A 23,414-nucleotide genomic window follows, 5' to 3' on the forward strand; every position below is an offset into this window, starting at 1 on the left:
CAGACACAGAAGTACTGTCACACTGACAGAATTTAAGTTTTAAAGTGACACAGAGAAACACAACCTCCACCAAATCATAAGCATTTTTATATAGTTTTTTTTTTAAAATACAAGAATGCAGAAATAAACAGAAAGAAGGAAGTCAGCCAAGTTAAGACACACAAACATCATCTTATTGAAAAAGAGAAAATTAGCAACAGTCTATGTGAATGAAACAACACTACATTAATTTATCTTTTGTAGAAGGTTAATTTTCTCTTTCCTTCCACTCCCAGCCGATTCCATTGATGTTCTGCAAGTGCTGGGGCTGTCAGAGAACATGGAGGGGGTGTCCTTGGAGGCTGGTCTCTGCACCAGCAGGAGAGGCACAGAGGAGACAGACCTGGCCTACAAGATCAAAAAAATCCAGCTCAGTGCTCCTACTAAACAGCTCTTCCCTGGTAGTGGATTCTTCTTTTTTTTTAAAAAGATTTTATACAGAATAGCTTTTTAGTGTAACACAGAAAGAAATTCTCAAGAATTTCCAAAGAAATCAGCAGAAAAAATCACTCTGATTTGTCAGATTTTGTTCAGGTAAAACCTTAAGAAATATGAATGAACTCCCTGTACTTCTGACTGCTTTCATCAGTAGTATTTTTCACCATTAATATTTCTATTCAGGTGTCACTGCAGCAGGTGTGTGTGTGTGTGTGGGTGGGGGTCCTGCATATTATAGAAATGTCCAGTTCCTGCTGCGCTCTCTTGTATGACTTTTCAGCTCTCTCCTCTCCTCTCCTCTCTCTGTTCAGATACCACGTTTCCTGAGAATTTTTCCCTAATGACTACCGTGCGAGCTAAAGAGGGCTCCCAGTGCTTCCTGCTTTCATTGTATGATGACCAGGGAGTGCAGCAGCTGGGACTGGAAGTGGGCCGGTCACCTGTCTTCCTGTACGAGGATCAGCATGGGCAGCCCACACCAGAAATGTACCCCATTTTCAAGAAGATCAACCTGGCTGATGGAAAGTGGGTAGTTTGAGGGCTCATAAGATCTATTACAATTTGCAGTGTAGCTGTTGTATGTGTCCAATAGATCAGATCTACCAGCACTGCATAAATGACATTAATTGTGTATGCTACAACTTTCTCAAACCTTGACATCAGAATGAGGGTTTACAACTCACCTTGACCTTGACTTGTTGAGTATTTAATGCTTTGATTTGGTAAGACTTAAGAAAATCAATCCATTACAGTTTCTAAGTCTCAAAGGCACTTCTGGTCTGCTTAACTTGCAAACTGTAATTTCCCCACTGTGGGATCAATAAAGTATCTTCATCAAGAGATGTGGAATAGGCTCTTTACAATGCTGATTCCACTGACAGACGAAGCTTACACCTCCCTTCGAAGCTGAATTATGTGTTAATTTTCACTTTATCTTTGTTTCTTTCAGATGGCACAGGATAGCCTATAGTGTGCAGGATAAAACTGTGACCCTTTACTTGGATTGTGAGAAAGTAGAGACCGTGGAACTGTTGCGAGGGGATAATGCTGTGGTCAGCACAGAAGGTGTCACTGTATTTGGAACACGGCTACTGGATGAAGAAATATTTGAGGTAGGGCATGAAAAAAGAGAAGCCTCTAAAAACGCACATTAAAATGTTTATTTGAATGTAGTTTCTTCATCTAATCAAATTTTCAGTTCAGTAGACAGAAAGCTTGAATAGATTATTTTTGGCTTGGCTATGAATTGTTCCTTGAGCCTCCACATGCCAACGTGTCCTTGGGCAAAATATTGAAGCCCAGGATTGCTTGAGGCGAGTCAGTGCCTTGCATTGTCTGTGTGTGTGAGCCACACAAGTACACTGTAGAAATACACATATTAGGTGAATGTTCTGACAAGACAATAACATTTTTTTAATTTGCATGATCTATCTATCTATCTATCTATCTATCTATCTATCTATCTATCTATCTATCTATCTATCTATCTATCTATCTATCTATCTATCTATCTATCTATCTATCTATCTATCTATCTATCTATCTATCTATCTATCTATCTATCTATCTATCTATCTATCTATCTATCTATCTATCTATCTATCTATCTCTTTGTCTGTCTGTCTATCTGTCTGTCTGTGCAGAAATATGCAAAAAAAAAGTGCACGAATAGGATCTTTCTGCAACTTCAGGGAAATACCAGACATCTTTTGTAGACAGAGTACAAATTGTATGTGATACTTGGAATTTTCAAAGGGAAAATTGCTGAGACAATGGGGTGACAGGAGTCTATTGTTAATCAAGTGTTGCTGGACAAAAAGAGAACGATTTAAAAGATTTGTTTAGGCGGGAGTGGAAAGGAGGGAACATGTTGTTGAGATATGTCCAGTTCAATCAATTTCATTACAAATCCAAGAAAGTGTGCATTTCATTTTGGACTTGTCAAGATATTTAGATTGAAGTGTTTGAATATATATACCATCAATGTACCTGCTTCTTCTTCTTCTTCTTCTGCTTCAAAATACCTGCTTCTTGTGGCAGTTTTTTTTAATATTATTCCCTTAGTAACTACAGATACAGCTGCTGTTTAAGTCCTTGCAGCATGTGTCTCCCTGAAAGAACTGGTGATTTAATCCTTGTTCATTTACAAGGATTTGAGTATGTGTTCACGTGTATCAATATGCATGCAAAAAAGGAAAGGCAAGAAAAAAATGGTAAACTCTGGGAATGATTTCAATTCCTCTTTTTTTTTTTGTCATAAATCATTCTGTGCTTTCCATGACAATACACAACCCCTACCCCATTGTTATTCCCAGTGAAGCTCCACTCTGAGTCTCTCATCCACATTATGAAATAGAGATCAGCTCGAGCCCCTTCCCCTGCCAATACTCCAGGGTTCTGTGTCTATTTAGCAATAGAACAAGAGGGAAAAAACAGCCAAATTATAAGATATTCAGTCTTGTAGAGGCAAGTTTTACAGTTGGGTTCAGAGGTGATTTGACTGTATTTTAATTTATGAACATCCAGAGGAAGGGTTATTATAACTTCTTGTGCTTTTTTTTCCACCAACAGAGCCAGATCTCCTGAGTCCTGACAAATGAACACCTCAAGCCTTTTGCTTTGCATATATATAGTCATATAGCTACCTTCATAACCCTGTTCACACATTTCACCTTCCCTATGCAGTAACCTAACCTAGGTTGCCCCTCTCAAGATTTAAGTTACTCTCTGCTTCATCCCTACCCTTTCCTCTCTGGCATTCCATTTTTTAAATTATTTTATATCCCACTTCAGTTAAGAAATGTGTCTCCTTGTGGGCTCTATAAATTTCCCTTTTCAGAAGCAATGGAGACCATTTAATGTTTGGCTTTGCTCCAGAAACACTCCCATGCTCTCATTTATCTTTGTATGTGAAAAGTTATGATGATGACGCCAAATTTGTGGTGATGACTAATGCTCTTCAGGCTATCTGTTAATCAGATCCATCCTTTAGTTCAGTCCATGCACTTTTTGTGGTCATGTGTAAGGAAGTGTGTAATCAGCTTAGTCTATCAGGCTCTTTAAATCTTGTTTGCTGTAGAGTGAGATTAAGAAACCCAAAATAATTTGTTGTGTTTTACATTTTTGTTGATGCAAGTGATGATAAAAGATATGTTTCACATAGTACATTTGTGCATTTATTGTCATAATGATGTATGTTTATCTGATTATCAAAGTTGTACACCTTGGGTGAGGCTGGTACCACAGGGAGAAAAAGTAAGCAGGCTGAGCTCTGGTCCTCTGTTCCCAGACTCTGGTTTTGGAGGAGGTCAGTGTTCCAGCCCAGAGCTCAGCGTGGGAGCATGGGGACTGTGGTCAGCCACTAATGTCTCTGTTGCTTCCAGATTGCTTACAAATGACTGTGGAAATTTTGTGTTCATACTTTATGCATTTGTAGGAAAGCAAATGCTAGGACTGGTTGGGCTTCTGCTTGGCTGCTGTGTGCCTCCAACATGCTTATTGCTCAGATAAAATCCAGCCCAGCATTTTATTTGTTGGGAAGTTCAGATTCTTTCTGTCTCATTGAGTACAGGAAATAAGAAATATTTTTGGCTCAGTTTGTAAGGCATGTTGAAACAATATATTGTTAAGCATATCTTTAAAGGGCAGCTTTATTTGGAGTGTTTACCAAACACAAACAATACTGTGAAAAAGTATCTGCCCCCTTCCTGATTTTATTTTTTATTTTTTTACATACACAGATCAAGCATAACATTATGACCACCTGTCTAATATTGTGTTAGTCCCCCTTTTGCTTCCAAAACAGCCCTGATCCAGCATGGACTCCACTAGACCCCTGAAGATGTGCTGTGATATCTGGCACCAAGATGTTAGCAACAGATCCTTAAAGTCTTGTACACTGTGAGGAGGGGCCTCAAAAATTGTTTCCATGAAAGGATCTACATGGTGTGCAACAATGCTAGGTGGTAGGTGGTCAAAGTAACAGCCACATGGATGCCAGGACCCACGGTTTCCCAGCAGTACATTGCATAAAGCATCACATTGCCTCCGGCAGCTTGCCTTCTTCCCATAGGGCATCCTGGTGCTAGGTGTTCCCCATGTAAGTGACACAAACCTACCAAGTGATATAAAAGAAAAAGTGATTCATCAGACCACTGCACTGTGGTCCGGCTCTGATGCTCACATGCCCATTGTTGGTGCTGTTGGCGGTAGACATGGGTCAGCATGGGAACCCTGACTGGTCTGCAGCTATCTAGTTTTTATTTATCATCCTCCTTCTGCAAACTGTGATGCACTTGAAACAATTGCCAATTTAATTTCCTGATATGTGAGTTCTGAGGTTGTAATTTTGGATTGCTTCTATTTAGATTGGCTCTCTAAAAGCTCAGCTGCACTAAAAGAAATTTGCTTGGCACTTAACGTACATCAACTGATTTCTAGCCTTACTCAACCAAACAAACACAATCCTTTTAAATCCACCTTAATAGATCTTATTTTAACAAATAATCCACTTAAGTACTCCACTGCTGCAGTCAAGACGTCAGTGACCATTGCCCAATAGCGTGTGTCAGAAAAGTTCACAACCTCCAAAATAACAGCTGCCCATGTTTAGAAACTAAAGGAATTAAAAACATTTTAGTGAACAAATTTTTTTTTTTTAGCTGATCTGTAGGACTCTAACCTGAAACAAATTGAAAGCATGATGCTAATGAAGCTTTTAATGTATTCTACAAAATCTTTATTAATACACTTGATAAACATGCACCCTACAAACTTTTTAGAATAAAACAGCACTTTAAGCCTTGGTATTCTATTCTGGAAGTTGGCAAAAACCAGTAAGTTAAGTTTTATCGGATTGGCAAAATTTTAGGCAAGTATGAAACTGTATTAGACTCGTTAGAAAAGTGAAATCTGATTTCTATTTGTCTTCTTTTGCAAACATCCATGGAATTTGTTTTCTAAACAGTTATCTAATCAAAATAGTGCCCCTAATTCTATATATTCTCCAACAAATATTCAAAACTGTGCAAACAAATTCTCTTTTACTTCAGTAAGCTGTAGGCAAGTTTTTAGTAAACTAGCCACCTTAAACCCAAATAAATCTAAGGGTGAGGATGGTTTAGATAAAGGAAGGATGGGTCCTCCTTTATCTTAGTGCTGATCTGACTGCTGCACCTTTTAACTCATATTTTGAATCTATCACTTGCTACAGGCAAAATTCCAAAAATCTAGAAGGCTGCAAAAGTGATCCCACTCAATAAAGGTGGTGATCCGAGTGACTTAAATAATTATCATCCTATTTCAAAATGGTCTTGCCTGGCAAAAGTCTTGGAGACTTTAATAAATGCTCAAATAAAACAGTATCTGGAATCAAATAACATTTTACAACCAGAGGAGTCAGGCTTTAGATCATGTTAAGCACAACAGCTTATCTCTGCTACCTTAAACTGCAATGCACATTTTTATGCAGATGACACTCTTTTATATGCCACTGGTTGGTTTACCTGATTTGGCTATTGCAAATCTACAGTCTGCTTTTGATAGATTTCAAAAATTCTCTGATCGCACATAAATTTATTTTAAACTGTGATAAAAACAAAATGTATGATATTTCCAAGGTCACCTAAATGCATCCAGCCTACAGTCCATGTTCAAACCTTTCATGGTCATAAAATTGAAATTGTTGACTGTTATAAATATTTAGGACTCTGGCTGAATGCTAGACTCACTTTTAAAAGCCATGTGGAACACTTTTCAAGAAAATTAAAGATGAAGTTTGGATTTTTATATAGAAACAAAATCTTGTTTCTCATTCACAAGTTGCAAGATCATTATACAATCCACAGTTGGGTGAGTATGTCCAAATGCTTGACTGGTACTGTATGTTTTTTTTTTTATTTGTACACAGGTTTCTCTTGAAAAAGAGATCTCGATCTCAATGAGACTACCTGTTTAAATAAAGGATTTAATAATAATTACTGATTACATTTCTTTATTGAAGTAAGTGAAGAAGTACAGGGTCTGAAAAGTATTAAAAATAAGAAAGTAAAAAGTACCTCTTTGAAGGATATTTCTGCCAGCTATTTTATAAAATAATATTAGTACATGGGAATACAAACTTTTTTTGACTTTGCCTCCACATCTAAACAGAAAAATTAATATAAGTCAGGGGTTAAAATTGGACTTGGCTGGTGGGGAAGAGTTTCAAGGTGAAAACTGCTGACCAAAAAGAATACAACGGCTCACTTCACATTTCCCAAAAAACATCTTGATGATCCCAAAGACTTTTGGGAAAAATATTCTGTGGACTGGCGAGACAAAAGTTGAACCTTGGTTGGTAAGGTTTGAGTCCCAGTCAAATATGGTGGTGGTAGTGTGATGGTCTGGGGACCTGTACAACTTGCTGTAATTGATGGACCCATGAATTCTGCTCTCTACCAGAAAATACTGAAGGAGAATGACAAGCCATTAATTTTTGCCCAGAACCTTAAGCACGCTTGGGTTATGCAGCAGGACAATGATCCAAAACACTAAAAAGGCCACCTCTGAATGGCTCAAAAGAAAAACAACAAAAAAAAAACCCCAAAAAACAAAATGAGGTTTTTGCAGTGGCCTAGTCAATGTCAGGACTTAAATCTGATTGAGATGCTTTGCATGACCTTGAACAGGCTATTCATACTCAAACTCTATACAGTGTGGCTGAATTAATACAATTATGCAAAGAAGAGTAAGTGACAATTCCTCCACAGAAATATGAAAGACTTACTGCCAATTATCACTTATGCTGGATTGCAGTTCTTGCTACTTGGCACAACCAGTTATCAGGTTTAGGGGACATTTATTTTTTTACATAGGGCCTAGTAGGTTTGGACAGCATTGTTCCCTTAATAAATGAAATAATCATTTGAAAACTGTGGGTTATCTTTGTCTAATATTAAAATTTGGTTGATGATCTGAAACATGTAAGTGTGAAAAATATGCAAAAAAAAAAAAAAAGAAGAAGAAATTAGGAAGGGGACAAATACTTTTTCACAGCACTGTAGATTTACAATAAAAAATGGTTTAACTCATATTTTGTCTTGGCAATGATATAGCTGATGGTGGTCAGATGTTTTTGGTTAGATATGAGCATCTGTTAGCGTCAAGATGCAATTTTATTGAGACTGCTGATTATAAACTAGCTCCTTCACTAACACGGGGTTATGACTCATGCAGGCAATCTGATTAAGTCAAAGACTGGACAACTCCACAGAGAAGACCTAGTTACTTCAGATTTGGTGAAGACTGTTGGCTAGGTGGCACAACACACCTTATTGTAGACAGCAGGGGGAAGCACATGGACTTTTAAACATTAATGAGCCTGTGCCAGCAGTGCCATGTGTGACATGAGAGAAGCTTGTGCCCCACTGGAAATGTGTGGGTTCAGCTGAGGTGTGTTCCTTTTCAACACAGCCTCACGGAGCCTCTTTAGATGTTCTTGCCCCAGTCTAAATGAATAATGGCAGCATACACACGATTTGGGGCAACGCTTACTTTCTGTGTGTTTCAAGAGGAGAGAGCTCCTGCCAGGCAAGAAAACCAGGAAAACTTGTCTGTGGTAGCATTGCCTTTGATCTTAAATTGAGATTGGATTAGATTGGATTAGCTCCCTTTTTGCCTTTCTCTACCTCTCTCGCTCTCTCCCTCCCCCTGCAGCTCTCTCTCTCTCGCTGTGTCACACCTTAGAGTGAAATAATTTCCTTTGCTTGACATGGGCTTTTGGCCAAAACAGGAAGAAAAAAGGGATAAATGGATAACAAATCCTTTCATGTTTAATACATTAAAGCATAAATGACTGTTTGAACAGTCATTCATAGGATTATAGTTTTGTACACGATGATCAAGGCTTTGCATAGTCATGCACTGCTGATAAAGCGTGATTTGAGTCGTGTTGGGAGAAATATGAAGTGGTGGGCAACAGAGAAATGATGTGTTTAGATTTATTGCACCTCTGGCATCTAAATCTTAATTAAAGAGATTACAATGGTGCTACAATTACCATAACTTTGATTGCTTAATTTAACTTAATTTATCATAAATGGCTGTCCAGCTGTTCCTGGGCACATTTTGCCAGGCAATATGTTTGCTATAGCATGCCAGTTACATAGATTTGTATCATTAATTCCATCAAAGACTTATCCAACACTGTCCTGTGGGGCTGCCTGCATTTTATTTATAGGGAATTGCACGGTGATCTCTGTCTCCCAGAAATTAGTCCTGCCGCTCACAATTATTTTTTCTACAAACCGTGCTTTTATTTATTTATTTATCCATTCATTCATTCATTATTTAGCTTCTAAAATGTCAAAATTGATTTGAGACACAACCTTTGCGACTGTTAAAATATACATTTTTTTTCTTTAACTATGTTTAACATAAGTGTATTTTAAATAGTGCTTTTGGTATTTTTCTTGAATATTTCTACATGATGAGTTTTATTTAGCATTATAAACTAATTAACCTTGTCATTTCAGTACTACAAGGACTGATTTACTATATGATTTGGATAGAAGAGGACATTTATCTTGCATTTAAGGCCACCAAAGCCAAAAGAGGCTCTGAGTTTAGTGCTGCAGGGCCAGCCATGCTGTCTCTGTGCATGTATATATACACTCTGGCAATGCCTCTAGGAAAAAATGAGAAGTGAAAGGTCCTGACAGGGGGGGTGATAGAGAGCTATTTGACTGTTTCGTGTACACAATCAGGCCCCTCATGGGGTTATGGCCAAAAGGTATCCAATAGTCAGTAACAATGTTACTAACTATTGTAACATTGTAATAACACTCTGCTTTACATTTAGCTATGGAGCTAGATTTTCTCACAGCATCTGTCACGTTGGATTGTTATCATTTCTATCTTCTGCTCCATCCCAAATGTCTTTTCAGTGTGCAGTTGCAGCTGCCGCATGTTTTTCAGCACTCCAGTGTCATGATTTCTTTTTGTTGGCTTCTTGTTTATTTCAGGGAGACATTCAACAGCTGCTGATTGTGGATGACACAGAGGCTGCTGCCAACTACTGTGTAAACTACATACCAGACTGTGACTCTGCTTTGCCCTATAACAGCCACAATCTGGACCTGCAGGAGGTCAGTACTGCCACTGTGAGGAGGTGATGCCTACTGGAAAAATTTGAGCAAATTTTTGTACATTTCTTTGACAGTTACAATGTACAGTGAACCAAGCTTTTGGTCTACCTAACTGCAGAGACCTGGCCTGGGACTTTCAATAGATTTTATATGTTTTTTCAATGTGTTTACAAACTTCCCCGTAGCCCTACATTCTATAATAAGGTTTAAGCAATATGATGAACTTCTGCTTCCTGCACTTGTCAGGTCCCTCTGGCTGCCAACACCTTTACTTCACAGACAACAAGTAAAAGGAGCGCAGGCACAGAGCTACATGTTTCAAAGGGTTTGCGAAAAGAGACTTGAGAGATTAAGACAGAATAGGCCAAGTAGGAGTGCCTTCTTTTAAATACAGCCAGCAGTGGAGCAATTCTATGGTCAGGTGGTCTTTTGGCAAAATAGACACGCGCGCACACACACACACACACACACACACACACACACACACACACACACACACACACACACACACACACACACACACACACACACACACACACACACACACGCATGCAGTGCCATAAGCCCATAACTTAAATATGATATGTCTTCCTATACATGTCGTTGGTGCTGTGTGAAAGATAGACATAAGGAGAAAGGAGGCAGCTGTGTGTGGCTGAGTTTGAAGAAATACACTGTTTCAACTAAACACAATGTTTTCTATATGTATCTATTTTTTATGTGTATGCCACATGCATATTTCATATGTGAAAAAAAAAATATGTGAGTGCATGAGTGTCAGTGCACAATTTGTTGAGCCAGGTCATCGATAATCATGCAAGAATGGTTCATCAATAGTACTGTGAGTCCATTTCGATAGTCATCCAGCTGGCTTTTAAAGAGCTACAGCTGAGCAATGAGCTCTGAGTCCAGAATATGTCAACATCTGTCACTCCACTGACCTACTTCCCATCATTCTCCCTTACACACTGACCTTGTTTAAAAGTGGATCTAATTCATGTCACTGATGTCTTTTACAGACTTTGCCTACAGCATAATTTTCAAGCAGGGGCCATTTATACCACTGACATGTAATGGACATCAATCTGGAGCAGGGGTGGGCAATTATTTTCCCAAGGGGCCACATGAGAAACTGGGACTGTTGTGGAAGGCTTCACCCTCCACAACAATCCCTGGAGGATGACACATTTGTCCACTTACCAAAGGACACTTTTTGAATATAACACATTTGTAGCACTTAAGATCTACATTTGCGTGCTCCTTCTCATTTCATGTTTGCGTCAGATTTCTATCAGCTCACTGGGACTTACAGTGGGGTGGGGGGTGGGGTGTTCTGTAAAGGTGTCATGAATACATTGCTTGGCTTTCCTGAAGCAAGCAATTTCTATGATTTTTATTTACAACAATGTTTGTTTTCTTTCTCCATCCTCCACCTATGTCCTCATCTTGCATTTTACTTTTTCATAAAAGACCTTCCAAATGGGGTCTGATACCTTGATGCAAAGTGACCAGCCAACTGAACAAGAGGAAGCTCCCAAAAAGGACAGGAAAGGAAAAAGGGACAAAAAAAAGAGGGACAAAGGTTCTAAAGGCAAACGCAGAGGCAAGGGCAAGGGCAAGAGGGGATCCAGAAAGAAAAAACATGAAGAGGAAGCTCCCGAGGATGGCTTCCTTAGAGTTTCCACAGCACTGCCTAAGTATCAAACCCAGGAACCTTTTCAGCCCACTGAGCTGCCAGAAATTAAGAGCACCCTAGAAACTGCCATTCTCACTGATGTTTTCGACAAGACCTTCATGGAGATGCCCACACATGAACCTGACTTCACAACTGAAGCCCCCACTTTGGTACCTAGGACATTGCCTGTCTCAAAGGTTACTGAGGAGGTAGACAAATTTACCTGTAGACGCTGTCCATTCCAACCCCTCCCACTATTTACAGCTCTAACCAATCACTCCCCTAATACTTAGCGAGCACCTCTTCCTCCTCTCACCTCTCCAGTCACTTACCACCACTATGTACCTTTATGTTTATTATTAGCTCATTTGCCACCTAAACTAATTTGTCACGCTCACACAGTTTCTGTTGCTGCAGCGGTCTCTGTTATGCTGTCACGCGAATCTGATGTAGTCTCTCAGCTAATAACACTCAAACACTGTAATTAACTGCACACCTCTAAGCTTTTATCTTGGTTAACTAATGTATTTCCATGTAATCCACCAGTTTTGCTAACATTCATATGGTAGAATACAAAATGTGCTTTTGTTTTTAATAGGCATTGTGTGACACAGAGACATGCCCAGTGCCCCCTGGGTAATCTCTGCTCTGACTCACTTAAGTACAGTATGTGTGCTGGCCTGCAGGAGGATACACCTGTAAAGATACCGGTGGTGGAGGAGTCTGGAGATGACCTTTTCGGAGACCTCTATGATGATCTCTCAGTTTCCACAGCAACAGTGGGCCCAAATGTTACTGAGGTAGGTTAAATGCAAATGCAAGAAATGCCTTTACCTCAGCACAGAAACACTGAGGGGTTATTTTGGTATTCACTACACCAGTCGCTGATAGAGTTTATTATTCCTTAACAGATTCTTGAATATGAGGATTTCAAGAATGACACAGAGTTAGAGTATGAGGAGTATGAAATATACGAGGACGACTTTGACTTTGCAGAGCGGGAAAGAGCCCAGACGTGGGATGGAGAGGTAAATCTCATAGTGACCTCATACATCAAGTGAGTGGTCATGTATTTAATTGTCTGTGTTAAGTGATTTCTGACGGTCCAACCATTCATCTATTATCTCTCCTCAGGCTACCGTCAGAGCAGAGAAAGGCCAGAAGGGAGAGCCAGCTATTTTTGGACCGGTGAGCTACTACAGACGTTCAATGAATAGGCTAGCAGCTTTGGTTATGAGCATGAGAATGACTCGATACTCTCTGTATTTTTCTAGGGCACAATAGTGAATGGACCCTCAGGTCTACCAGGCCCAGAGGTAAATCAGTTCCACCTGAACTTTTGAGATGAAGTGGAAAATACTGAGATTTGGGTGTTAGACATCATCGTGCAACTGTGGTGTTTTTGGAAATAGTAATAAGGCTTTCAGGGAAGAATACCTAAAATTGTATCATTAGTCCAATATTTTTTATAGGCAGCAAATACTACAGAGATTTGAAATCTATCCAATGAAAAATAAAACAGATTATTGACAAAGGATTATTGTCAAAGCATTTCAAATATTAGAATGTGATTATTTCTTTCATTGCAAGCTAAAACTTGAGGCTAGCCTTTAATGCTTGTTTGAAGCTACTAAATATGTCCTTCACAGGGGCTCCCTGGACCAGCTGGTCCAGTGGGACCTCCAGGACCCAGGGGAGATCCTGGTGACTTGGTGAGTGTGGTTTATGACCTGGGCTCAGTGGTTAAATTTTGAGTGAATTAGTTTGACCTCAGTTTGACACATTCACCTGTGGGACCCAACTCTGAATTTGACTGTGACCTTAAAGTGAAACCTATCAGCGGGTTCAAAAAGTCCTGGTTTGCTGAAATGAACCTGCTGGAGTTCAGGGGCTCATCTTGTCTGGCACATGTGTGACCTGATTTTTAATTTGGTGTGTGTGTGTGTATTTGCTTGGAAAAGGGCTTTTGTCCATGATTCATCACTGTTGAAAATGCTCCAAACTACGTACACAGACACCAACAGATGCTCTGTCATTTCCTAGTAGTGGATGTTTTTCTTTTCTTTTTTTTTGGTAATTGAGTGAATGAACAACTGCAACTGCAACTGCCAGGAAAAATAATCTTGTACTTTTAAAGACAGAGTCGTACTATGCATCTGAACAGTAATTTACTATTATGTGTAATCCTATCATAGGATAATTTTACTTTAATTTAATGCAAATGTAGCACAAACTGAATGTTAAGCAGTGAAATGCTACTTCTTCACAGATTTTTTTTTTTTTAATCAGATATGTCTTTATATATTTATCAGATAATGTGCTTTTGGATAAGGTAACATTATTGTAAGTATTACATGTGAAGATGTGACAAGCATTAAGAAGAAACTCTGCTGATGCTCTAGCATCATGCTTTACCCAAGATTTACACATACATTATCTTTACTGCACTGTATAACACCTATGAGTGCACTTTGTTGACAAATACTTCAGGAAATCTTTAACATGTATTGTGTTGCATATTCTGATTGTATGCTTATAAACAAAACCATTCACCATTGAGATAACACAATTGTATATATTTCCATTAGTGTGTCACTGTCAGAAGTTGCTTAAAAATTCAAGACTAAAGGCAACTCCTGGAAAATGATCATTGATTTATTAAAATATTCATTCAGTAGTCAGAAAACATATTAATATGCACACTTACAATGTGTAAATAGAAGATAAATTAGTGTGTGTGTGTGTGTGTGTGTGTGTGTGTGTGTGTGTGTGTGTGTATGACAAGCTGTAGAAATAGAGCAAACATTTTTTCAAAGAGTGGATTTCAGTGTTGTTTTCCTCGCTTCCAGGTGTTTCTCCTACTTTCTCTCTCTCCCAGAGACATGCTGTATGTACCGTAATGCTTTCATCACTTCAGAGGACATCTCATTGACTTACATTCGTTTTGTGACAACCAAACCACAACCACAGCTTGTCTAATTCTAACCTCAATCTAAAAAAAACCCTCATCCTCTTAAAATTCTCTCTCTCTCTCTCTCACTCTCTTTTGCTCTCTCTCTCTCTCTCTCTCTCTCTCTCTCTCTCTCTCTTTTTCTCTCACTCTCTTTTGCTCTCTCTCTCTCACTCTCTTTTGCTCTCTCTCTCTCTCTCTCTCTCTCTCTCTCTCTCTCTCACTCAATCACTTCGAGCCAAGCAGCTATTTTGTATCCCTTTCCTGTCCTCTCTTTTCAGGGTCCCCCAGGGCGGCCTGGTCTTTCCGGGGCTGATGGGATTCCAGGCCCTCCGGGAACACTGTTAATGCTACCAGTAAGACCTTAAACACACTAAAACATGCGCACACAAGCACACAGAGCTCATTTTTTCTGAGTGTGGTGTAGTGGCATGACCACAAGGGGGGGCCGTGTGACTGAACTACTTTTATACTTGGGGAAATCCTGCGGTGAGAAGTGACTCCTGCTTGTCATTGCCTCCAGTTTCAGTTTGGAGGTGATTCCCAGAAGGGACCAGTGGTGTCCCCCCAGGAAGCACAAGCACAGGCTATCCTGCAACAGGCCAAGGTATACGTCGTAGAAACAAATACATGATACAGCATTGCTCCATACCGACCCGTATTCTCTATAAAAAATATTTTGTAGCATATGAAGGTAAAAAGGGTACCTTGTACAGCTTACATAATACACAATGTTGTTTTTCTTTCAGATGTCACTCAGGGGGCCTCCAGGTCCGCTTGGTCTTACAGGGCGACCGGGCCCAATGGTATGACTCTCTCTCTCTGACCTTGACCCAAATTTACATAATATCTCAAGGGCTCCTAATGCCTCTAACCTCAGCTTTAAACTCTGTCTGACCAAGCTCGAGCTCTTGTCTCTCTTTCCCATCCTAACTTCATTATTATGCCTGCTCAGTATATTCAAATTGGGAAATCTGCCTCCATTTACAAAAAGAGAAACAAGGGCTCAAAAAATGAACAGATTTTTAGATGATTTCTTTTCAGCTCATTCTTGGTATTATATTTGAGAAGACATATTTATTGATCTGTGTACAGTATGTCTGTATATTAAAGAGAGTTGAGTTTCCCTTCTTTGTCATGTCATGCATGACCTTTTGTTTATTTCATAGGGTGATCCTGGTCTGGCTGGGCTCAAAGGAGACAGTGGAGAAAGCGGCCCTGCTGTAAGACTTGACAGAATTTTTTGCCTCATGACTAGCTTTGATCATACTCTCTTTTTTTGTCACAGTATTGATTTCCTTTTGTCCTTTTGCTTTCCTTTTAACACCTTTTCCCATTTGTCTTTCTCTCTTCATTTGTCATGAAGGGACCACGCGGGTTGCCAGGCCCCGCTGGAATTAATGGGAGGCCGGGCAAGAGGGTGAGATGTCTTAAGTATTGAAAGTTTCAATGCCAAATATTTTTTTTTCTGTCTACATCTTGTGTGGAAACCGCATTATAGCTGGTGTATGGTAAATCAGATCTGTATGCTGTATCTCACAGGGCCGTGCAGGAGCGGATGGTGGTCGTGGAGCTCCGGGTGAAACTGGCACTAAGGTAAGCTCGTTGAGATTTTACTGCACTGCCCTGCAAATGAGCTACACCCAGTACACATATATAGTTGGCTCTTCTGCAGTCCCATTTATGTTGGTATTTGTGTGAATGCTGCATTGTCAGTTGTTAGACCATTTTACTGTTGCTGTTAACTTTACTTGAATTGAGTTTCCTGTTTCCATGAACACAATACCACACATGTTCAGGCAGCAGGGTCCTGCACAATAACAAACTATCTCCACTTGCAAGTGTAAGCCTTTAGGTATCGAGCATCCCCCAGCTTATTATATATTACTGACAACAAGGCAACTCAATATATAACAGCTGCAGGAAGGACTTAGTAAATAAATCAGTCTTCCCTGACGTGTCTGACAGAACAGCAGAGTCTTTATCAGTCAAAGCAGCATTTTAGCAGACCTACAGCTAATCTGAAAACTTCCTCTCCCCGACGCACACTCCGAGCAGATGGGAAGCTCTGCCAGGGGAGACTTTCACTACAATTCTGCTAATGTTTACACATTACCATATGTGTTTGTGTATGTGTTTTTCAGGGTTTAATGCGCTTGCTTCTCTATTACATTGCAGGGCGACAGGGGTTTTGACGGCCTGCCAGGTCTCCCAGGAAACAAGGGGCACAGGGTGAGCTAGATTTGGCTACTTGATACTGTCACTGTACTTAAGGTACTTAGTGATTCAGACACCGACATGATAACATGACATGCATCAATACTTTACGCATCATAAAGCAGATGTTTATTTCCATTATGCGGGCATGGTTGTTGTGATTTCTGTGATGACAGGGTGCACTTCAAAGCATCTGCTATAAACAGAACATTCCTAAACATCTTGAGGTTTATGGCTAATGCTTTTATCTTGTAGGGGGACAGAGGAAAGCCTGGTCCTCAGGGGCCTGTTGGACAACCAGGAGAGAGGGTAAGTGCACAATACTTCCCCAAATTTTATTGCTCAGAAAACACTTGCTGCTAATAGCTTTTCTAATTTTTTCCATTATGGGAGGTTAAAGGGAAGGCCTTCACGGATCAATGAATAAATGCTATAAGCCATTTATTCAGTTAAGCACCACATATTGAAGCAGACTTTACAGTAGATGAAGTTTTAAGCTCCTGCTTTTTATTTCCGCTAGGCTGGCCTGGGTTCATTCGGTATCTAGGTTTGCAGAAGACATGAAAGCTAGCTAATGCATCCCTGACATAGAATTGAAAATATGAAAGATAGAAGCTCTGTCAGGATAGTATCAATCTATGCAGGCTGGCGGGTAAAGTTTGAGAGGGCGGTCTATTAGTCTTTGCTTGAAGATAGTTGAGCCTTATCTGTCAGGCAGTGAATTTTTTTAATGAGCTATTTTCACAGATTATGTCTTTGGGGATATAAATGTATCCGTGCCTGAGGTTGAATAAGAGAGGTGCTCAAAATCTGTGTTGAATTTGTGTCCTTCTTATTATTTCAGGGATCTAATGGACCTGTTGGGCCAAGAGGACAACCGGGTGAACCTGTAAGTCTCTACCAATAGAAAAAATATAATATTCCCTGATAGGTAGTCACACATCACAGCACATCTAACAAAAATATTTAATTTTAGTGTTCCTCTACATGATAAATTCTTGATGTAGAGGATGCATTAATCTAGTATGTGCTTTGGGCTTTCTTAAATATAGTAATAAAAAACTTTTTCTTGAAGCAGAACAGAAACCGGTTTCTCCAGCAAACCCTGAGGGGATTTCCAGTGATTACACTATTTAGGTACTGGCTGAAATTTCTGCCCAAAGCATACAGCAGAACTTACAAAAATACAAATTGTGCTGCTCGTTTTGCTCATGTAAAGAATTACAGAACAATATTTTACAATACACAGCACCTAGTTAAAAAAAAACTAGGACAGTCACACCGTATTAAAACATTTCTGCCATGGGGTTCACCCTAGTATTAAAAGCAAAAAAACCAAAAGGTCACTGGAAAAAGGCATCTCGAATACAAAGGTATAGCATTCTCATTCTGTCATAGAGATTATACCTGGAGATTACTGTAGCACCACTGAAGGAGCTGTTTTTGTGTATCTGCATTGAACACTGGTTAATTGGTTATGACTCACACTCTCTTTTTCTCCCTGTAGATGAGGTTAGGGCTCAGCAGGGTTCTGTCCCTCCAAATGGATCACCGAGTGCAGGAAGACATGTTAGGAAAACTGTGCTCAAATACAAAGTCATAGGAGAGGAGAGGATTTAGCTGTTTTGATGAGAGAGGGGAAGATAGGAAAAGTGACAGTAAGAGAAAAACACAAGAAAGAAATTTGGTTGGTGGTGAATGAGATAAGAGATGGTGTGAGGAAAAAGGAAAGACAGAGTCAGAGAGAGAAGAGATAAAATCCTGGCCCGAATGATTATATTTCCATATCAATCACTTCCCAGGAGATCACAGATGTGGCTTTGGAACAGGTGGCTTGGCCAGCCTACAAAGAGAGAGGCTGACAAAAACAGAGCACACAAACACACTCGTGCTAACAGGCTAGCACGGTCTCCGCAGCTAGCACATACAAAACAGATGCATGCACACTCACACATTAAAATACATTATGTCTGTCCCTGCTTCTCTTGCTCTCTCTCCCCTTAGTTTTGATTTTTGATTTAGTATTCCACTCTCATTCAGCCTCATCATGAATGCAGGTTAGCTGCTGACTATTTGCTGTGTTTTGTCTCCAGGGTCCTCGAGGTCTTGTTGGGCCAAGGGGGCCACCTGGCCCACCTGGGCAACCAGTAAGTCAACATTGCCTGGATTACAGGATCAAAGCTATTGAACTGCTTCAACTCTATAAAAGTATCTCTAGTGCATGAATCATCAATATGCTTCTAAGATGGACAAGAAAGCTATTAAACTGTCTATATCTGGATCAAACTTGACACTACACCTGTCATTTTCTAACACTTATTGACATGCATTTTTATCAGGGAATTCATGGAACTGATGGAGTACCAGGGTCAAAGGGCAACCCGGTCAGTCCTGCTACCGTTGCAGTTTCTCAGAACTACTATCATATATCAATAATCACTGGTTACAATGTACATGTGGCCTTTTTAACGTTAGAAAAATCACAGTAACTTAGTTTTAACTACTAATGGGAATGTTAACCAGTCATGTGATATCAGCATATGACAAAGATCACGTGAAGACCGACTGCGTGTGACCACTGGTGCTTCTTGTTCCCAGGGTCCAAATGGAGAGATTGGGCCCCCGGGTCAACAAGGGAATCCAGGAGTCCAGGTATTTCAACATAAACACAAAAAGCACAAGTTTCAGTGTTACACAGTTGACTGCTAGTTTGCTTTTAGAAATTCTTTTCCAATGCATAAAGACGTGTTTCTAGTGTATTTTTTACTCCATCCAAAGGTTTACTCACTCCTCCTTTAGTTTTTTTTTTTTTTTTTTTAAAGAAACTTCTCTGGCCTTTCGGGCATATAAAAAATTAATTATACATTTGCATGACACAAAAAGGATTCAAAATAGAGGGCTGTTTTATTAGCTCATGAAAGGACAGTTTCAGAAGATACAAGGTTTTCAACCCAACAGCAAGAAAATGTAATTTTAAATGCTGTCAGTGACATTACAGTCATATAAAGAAGAGTTCATTATATTTTTAGTTTTGCAGCATGTCAACAGTACATCCACCTATGCATATTATTAATGACTCATACATATACATGTGCCATATTCATACACACACAGAGTCATGCAGTAATCTAAGCTCCCAGCCGTCTCCTAATCTCGTGGCACTTAACTTGATTGAGCTTTGTTTTGGTCTAGGGCTTGCCTGGTCCTCAGGGTCCCATTGGATTGCCAGGAGAGAAGGTAGGTATCATGTCTCTCACTTAATTTCAAAATTAAAGCTGTGACCTTCTGAACCCTGTCAATGCACACTCAGGGGAGACATGCTGGACAGGGGAGTATGACCAAGTCACGTCTGGCTCCTATTCAGACAAGGTGGAGCAAGACAGGAAATCAATACACCAGAAACACACACAGCCATAACGTCCACCTGGGACAACCTTGGTCTGTGCACGTTGTGAAGTCAGACTGATAAAAGAAATAATAAGGACTTGGTCACAAATACGATATGTAGCAGCAAAGTGGGGAGTTTTTTTCACTCAGGGATGGGTTGAGGTGTTATGTATCTGAAGCTCAGCTCTAGTTTTGATACCTCTTTATGTCCTATACAGGGTCCGCAGGGGAAACAAGGCATGCAGGGACTACCAGGCATTGATGGTCCTCCCGTAAGTAAGCAGAAACACACAAAAATGTGCATGTCTGTGCATGTCCAGTATCTTTGCATATATACACAGAATTTGAATGCTGATAATTCACCAGTCACCATCAGCTGATACTGCAGTCAGTTTAAACCTGACATTTTTGTAGAGGTTGTAATAGATCAGGCCATTTATCCATTTTCAATAGATATCTAGACACAGATACTAGCTTATAAAGCAGAGGACATGGTCCCCCAGTAAAGCTATACAATTAAACAAACTGTGCATGCATACACCGGTTTATATGTAGATAAAAACACAACCCAGAAATGTAAATCAAAAGTAATCAAGGCTCAAGTTGACTAACCTACATTTTCAACCACTTTGAAAGTGCTTCTTGTATTTTCTTTTTTGCAAAGTTTTGTGATATTTTATGATGCTTCACTCTCAGCACTGATGGGACATTGTTTTTTTCACTTTTCATTTAGAAATTCCTATGAAGAAGTGATATAACAATGATGTATTGCACTGCTAAGTCAAATTGGCATTTTTTTCCTGCTTAGGGTCACCCAGGAAGAGAAGGACCCCCAGGAGAAAAAGGCATCCAAGTGGGTATCAGAATGCTAATGTTGTGTTTTTTTCCCCAATCTATAACTGTGTATTAACATTAAGACTCATTATTATGATCATTGTGTCCCAACAATGTCATCATCATACAAGTCCATTAGTGTAAGCAACATACACTAATCAGAATCATCTGCTTCTACTGTTTCCTTTTATTTCTCACAAGAATGGATGGCACACAGTCATTGAGTGCAATATGTATTCATTTATGGTCAGAGAAATGCCTCTTTGCTGGCTGGTCCTTAATAAAATTAAAATACTATAATAATGTTGTTTTGTTTCCATGTAGGGTTTACCAGGGGCTCAGGGACCAGTTGGTTACCCAGGGATTCGTGGAGTAAAGGTGAGACATAAATGCATAATGACTTCCTGTGTAATATATCTCTCTTTCTTTCTCTCTCCCTCTCTCTCTCTCTCTCTCTCTATATATATATATATATATATATACTCAATCATTCTATGTGCATGTGTGTATGTCTACCTGTGATAGACAAGCTGGGTGAGTCTGAGACTGACAGGTGACATGTGGAGGGCCAGCACCTTGGTTCTCCAGGGACCTGTCAATAGCAAAATGAGAAACATTTGATGGATAGGACAAATGTCACATACAGCAGTGGAGTAGTCCATCGTGACTGAGGATGCTTTTGAAAGAGTGAAAAAAAAGTGAAGTTGTGATATAATGACTTTCTGCTTGTGATTTTTTTTTTTTTTTTTAAATCCTCTTGGCAAAGTCCTCTAGGGGAAGTGAATGTATTGTCCAATAACAAAGCAATTTTATGTAAAGAGTTGGTTTTATTTTAATGTGAGTTATTTCTGAAAATACAGATGAAATACACAATATGAAGTCCAAAGATCCTCAGTTTTCTTAAACTGGATGTTTCTCTTTTTCAAAGGGAGCAGATGGAGTTCGAGGTCTAAAGGGGAGCAAAGGCGAGAAGGTGAGTGAAATAGATTTTATTTTTCTGCTAGTGGCCAAACAGTGGGTTGTAACTTTAAGGACACTTGACAAATGATATCGTCATGAAGGTATTTGAGACCAGCCATTACCTCTTTGCAATGCATGGCAGGGAGAAGATGGCTTCCCTGGGTTCAAAGGTGACATGGGTGTCAAGGGAGACAGAGTAAGAGTGCCATCTAATAACAAGCCTCTGTGTCATTTTATTCTGAGTTATTGTCTTTTGGATGAGATATTTTTTCCTTATTTGCTTTCTGCTCTCATTCTTGGCTTAAGGGTGATAATGGAGCTCCTGGTGCTCGTGGAGAGGATGGACCAGAGGGGCCAAAGGGCCAAGTTGGGCCCATGGGAGATTCCGGTGCTCCTGGCATAGTTGGCGAGAAGGTGCATTTATTTAAAAAAGTGACATTTCTCTTCAACACAGACTGCCAAATGAGTAAAACTTTTATCTAAACCTCAATTGCGCTGCTGACATTATAAAATTAAGTAGTGAAGTTATATTTGTTTTGCTTAGTTTTCAGTTATGTTATGACAAAGCTTTCCTATAAAATCATGGTTTAAAATTTCACTAAAATACTGAACATATGGATTTTAATGCCCTTGCATTTATTGCATCCAGTTATAGCCCAGTCCTGAGGTAAAATTGCCACTGGGCTCAAGTGTATGTATCACTAATTAATCTTTCTTGCTTGTTCTTGCTGCATTTGCACATCACTAGTGTGCAGCATGTTATAAAAATCTTAATGACTAGTTATAGATTTTCCTTTTCCTTCTCTGTTTTGGCTTTCCTCTCTCCAGGGTAAACTCGGTGTGCCCGGTTTGCCAGGATACCCAGGAAGACAAGGTCCTAAGGTGATTTAGTGTTGATGGGCTATTATGATCTGTTAATGTATCCCCTGTTCCCTTTATCAGAGCTTTAAGTAGAAAGATGTGTGTCACTGGCTGGACTGTTTCCTGCCTGATTAAAAATAAAGGATGATGAATAGCATATTAAAAAAGGCTATTTTATTTATAGTTCATTAGTGACATCAATTCATTACATGTTGATGAATGGTGTGTTTAAGACTGTGTTGAGCTCATGGATTAGATTTGCTTTAATTTGATAAAGTAGTTAATTATAAGTTAATGAGACATTGTGGGTGATGTCTGATAAATGGAGGGCTGAGGCTGATTAACCTCTTCTTGTGTCTCCAGGGATCACTTGGCTTCCCTGCTATGGCTGGGGTCCCAGGAGAGAAAGGACGAAGGGTCAGAGCTATACGGACATTTTAATACACAAAACACTCAGACTTCCTCAGAATATGCTTTTCAGTTTTGTATGTAGAGGCTATAGTTTAAAGTAACTCGATGAATATTTGTTACCTTTTACAATACAGGGCCCAGCTGGTCAGCAAGGCCCTGGGGGGCAAAGAGGTCCTACTGTGAGTACAACTATATGTGCCTTTCCTACATGCCATGTTGTGTTAATGTATAAACCTAAATTTTGTTGACTCTAATTATATACAGTATGTCAACAGCTGTGACAACTTGTGACTCACGCTGTTACATCACCGCAATGTTTTCATATCACCACATATTTATCTTCCACCTCCTGATAATTTATCAATGTGCTAATAAGCCTGCTGTTTGTTTTCCAACAGGGAGCCCGCGGGGGAAGAGGAGCAAAGGGACCAACTGGAAAGCCTGGAGAAAAGGTGCATGTAGTGACATAAACAAAGACATATGCCCATACAATTACACATACATTTACACACCTGGC

General features: G+C 39.6%; 1 protein-coding gene across 1 annotated transcript in view; it reads left to right on the forward strand.

Moving 5' to 3' along the window:
- col5a3a (collagen, type V, alpha 3a) overlaps positions 1–23,414 on the forward strand; it is a 51,715-nt gene that overhangs the window by 13,530 nt on the left and 14,771 nt on the right. The window contains exons 2-34 of the mRNA XM_030736185.1: positions 276–440; positions 789–1,002; positions 1,427–1,589; positions 9,480–9,602; positions 11,073–11,486; positions 11,964–12,077; positions 12,189–12,305; positions 12,412–12,465; positions 12,552–12,593; positions 12,927–12,989; positions 14,509–14,583; positions 14,751–14,834; positions 14,977–15,033; positions 15,397–15,450; positions 15,594–15,647; positions 15,770–15,823; positions 16,406–16,459; positions 16,700–16,753; positions 17,289–17,333; positions 18,538–18,591; positions 18,784–18,828; positions 19,043–19,096; positions 19,637–19,681; positions 20,050–20,103; positions 20,640–20,684; positions 20,990–21,043; positions 21,594–21,638; positions 21,768–21,821; positions 21,932–22,039; positions 22,454–22,507; positions 22,850–22,903; positions 23,032–23,076; positions 23,296–23,349. Of these exons, the coding sequence (XP_030592045.1) occupies positions 276–440; positions 789–1,002; positions 1,427–1,589; positions 9,480–9,602; positions 11,073–11,486; positions 11,964–12,077; positions 12,189–12,305; positions 12,412–12,465; positions 12,552–12,593; positions 12,927–12,989; positions 14,509–14,583; positions 14,751–14,834; positions 14,977–15,033; positions 15,397–15,450; positions 15,594–15,647; positions 15,770–15,823; positions 16,406–16,459; positions 16,700–16,753; positions 17,289–17,333; positions 18,538–18,591; positions 18,784–18,828; positions 19,043–19,096; positions 19,637–19,681; positions 20,050–20,103; positions 20,640–20,684; positions 20,990–21,043; positions 21,594–21,638; positions 21,768–21,821; positions 21,932–22,039; positions 22,454–22,507; positions 22,850–22,903; positions 23,032–23,076; positions 23,296–23,349 (2,765 nt within the window). The remainder of the gene's footprint in view (positions 1–275; positions 441–788; positions 1,003–1,426; positions 1,590–9,479; positions 9,603–11,072; positions 11,487–11,963; positions 12,078–12,188; positions 12,306–12,411; positions 12,466–12,551; positions 12,594–12,926; positions 12,990–14,508; positions 14,584–14,750; positions 14,835–14,976; positions 15,034–15,396; positions 15,451–15,593; positions 15,648–15,769; positions 15,824–16,405; positions 16,460–16,699; positions 16,754–17,288; positions 17,334–18,537; positions 18,592–18,783; positions 18,829–19,042; positions 19,097–19,636; positions 19,682–20,049; positions 20,104–20,639; positions 20,685–20,989; positions 21,044–21,593; positions 21,639–21,767; positions 21,822–21,931; positions 22,040–22,453; positions 22,508–22,849; positions 22,904–23,031; positions 23,077–23,295; positions 23,350–23,414) is intronic.

This window comes from Archocentrus centrarchus, chromosome 8 (assembly GCF_007364275.1).
Source record: "Archocentrus centrarchus isolate MPI-CPG fArcCen1 chromosome 8, fArcCen1, whole genome shotgun sequence".
NCBI classification, from domain to species: Eukaryota; Metazoa; Chordata; class Actinopteri; order Cichliformes; family Cichlidae; genus Archocentrus; species Archocentrus centrarchus.